Source organism: Aphanomyces astaci (assembly GCF_000520075.1).
Source record: "Aphanomyces astaci strain APO3 unplaced genomic scaffold supercont1.44, whole genome shotgun sequence".
In the NCBI taxonomy this organism is placed as follows: Eukaryota; Oomycota; class Saprolegniomycetes; order Saprolegniales; family Verrucalvaceae; genus Aphanomyces; species Aphanomyces astaci.
In genome coordinates, this window is record NW_009798307.1 from 117299 (window position 1) to 119128 (window position 1830).

The following is a 1830-nucleotide window of genomic DNA, read 5'->3' on the forward strand; positions in this document are numbered from 1 at the left end:
AGCAAGTTCATTGTTTTTGGGGTGTCCACAAGTAAAAGTCCATTTTGGGTGCTATCCTCATCTCAATATGCCCTACACTGGAAATGCAATGAATGACGTAGAAGGGTACATACAGTAGTTGTGGTCCAGTTGTGTACTACTAAGGGGAGTACAGTAGTATTGTACTCGTAGTGCTGCGACGTTGCAAGACACCATGTTACGGTAAATAACGAGTTTTGGGGTTAGTACATAGTACAAGTAGTTGACCAACGGACGTATAAGGTGGATGTTCATGTATATCAAGGTGGAATGAATGTGGAGCTGGTTCGTACATACTAGGTAGTACACACTGCGCAGTTAGTTTGCGGATAGGGACGATGGCTAGCACCCCCATGAGCTGTTTGGGTCACACTGAGCTTAGTATTAAGGTAGGTAGGTTAGTTGCAACTGGCAATGGCATTAAGTATGTTAGCAATTTCTTCAACTTCGAAGTATTTCATAGAATACTCAAGTACTTATATTAAGTCAAGTCCAGGAGGGTTTCGTAAGAGTACTACTCCGGAGTACCCAATAATCAGAACAGTATCCGGGTAATTGCACTGTTTTTATGGATATTATGTCCTTGTCATGAAATGTTCTAAATTTAACTATGACCGCGGTCATGACCACAGTTTCCTCATGTATGTGGCCAATATAACAGTGGATCCTCGATTTTTGCACTCATTCAACAATATAAATCTATAGAGGTACTAGCCAACAAGGTTACGAAATATTGGAGGTGCAACCGCAACCAAGGCTACGGCGGGTTTGCAAGCGGTGCTGGTGGGCATCGTCGTGCCGGGAGTGACACTGTGGTCAAGTTGGCCAATTCGTTGGGATTCGACGCTCGAATATCGTGGAGTAGTGTTAGCATAACGAGGTTGGAACACCACCATATCGTTGAAGAAGTGAAAGACCTTTGAGAGTTAATTGTGATTGGGCATGTAGGTGCAGGAGTGCACAAGGACATTGCGCACGTGCGCAAAGCCGCAGGACTGCACAACTTTGAGATGGTCAAGGCAATCTCTTTGCACCCACAGCCATTTTCCGTCGACAACGACATGCGCACCCCTACGTTTAAACTCCAGCGCCACGACGTCAAGGAGGCGTTTTTGCCGACCATGCAAGCGGGATATCTTTTTCTCGTGGATATATTTTCCCCATATAACCATTCAAGTTGTCAATCGACAGTCTGTATTGACAAGGCAAGTGGTGGAGTGCACCACAGTCAGCCACAGACCTTTTGCTATTCTGCCATTCAGCTTTCATCGATTCTCCAAATTCCCTTCAAAGTAAATATTATACTATCTTTCATGGGTTATTCGTTTATTTTACATAGGGTGCAATAATCGAGGATCCACTGAATCTACAAAATATTAATGCTACTCTGGATAGCATTCTGTGGGCTTGAAACTTTTACTGAGATTGACCATGAACATCGAGTGAAAGGTAACACCTTCTACCGCAAAAACATGGCAAAATGCAAAATGACAACTTTTTAACGAGAAAATGTAAATACATTAACACAGACTACAACAAACACTGAAACCACTTGAGCGGTTTGCGATTGTCCCCCCACCAGCCATCGCCCGTGCGGAACGTCAAGTCGGCATGGTTAAATGGCCCTACATAGTGCTGGCTCGAAGTCCCTCCAAAATCTTTGGTGTTCAGTCCCACGGAGCAGCTGTTGAAATCCACGAGGCCATCGCTGGCACTGGCATGCTTCGCCATTTTGTCCACAAGGGCCAACGGCTCCGAATAGATCGACTTCAGACCAAAGCCACTCACGCCACAAGCTGCATGCGACACATA

General features: G+C 45.0%; 1 protein-coding gene across 1 annotated transcript; it reads right to left on the reverse strand.

Moving 5' to 3' along the window:
• Window positions 1-1548: 1548 nt before the first annotated feature.
• On the reverse strand, window positions 1549-1749 carry H257_12941 (hypothetical protein; the record flags this gene model as incomplete). Its single annotated transcript, XM_009840343.1, has 1 exon — window positions 1549-1749. One exon carries the CDS (start codon window positions 1747-1749, stop codon window positions 1549-1551), a length of 201 nt encoding a protein of 66 aa, XP_009838645.1.
• Between the last annotated feature and the right edge of the window lie 81 nt (window positions 1750-1830).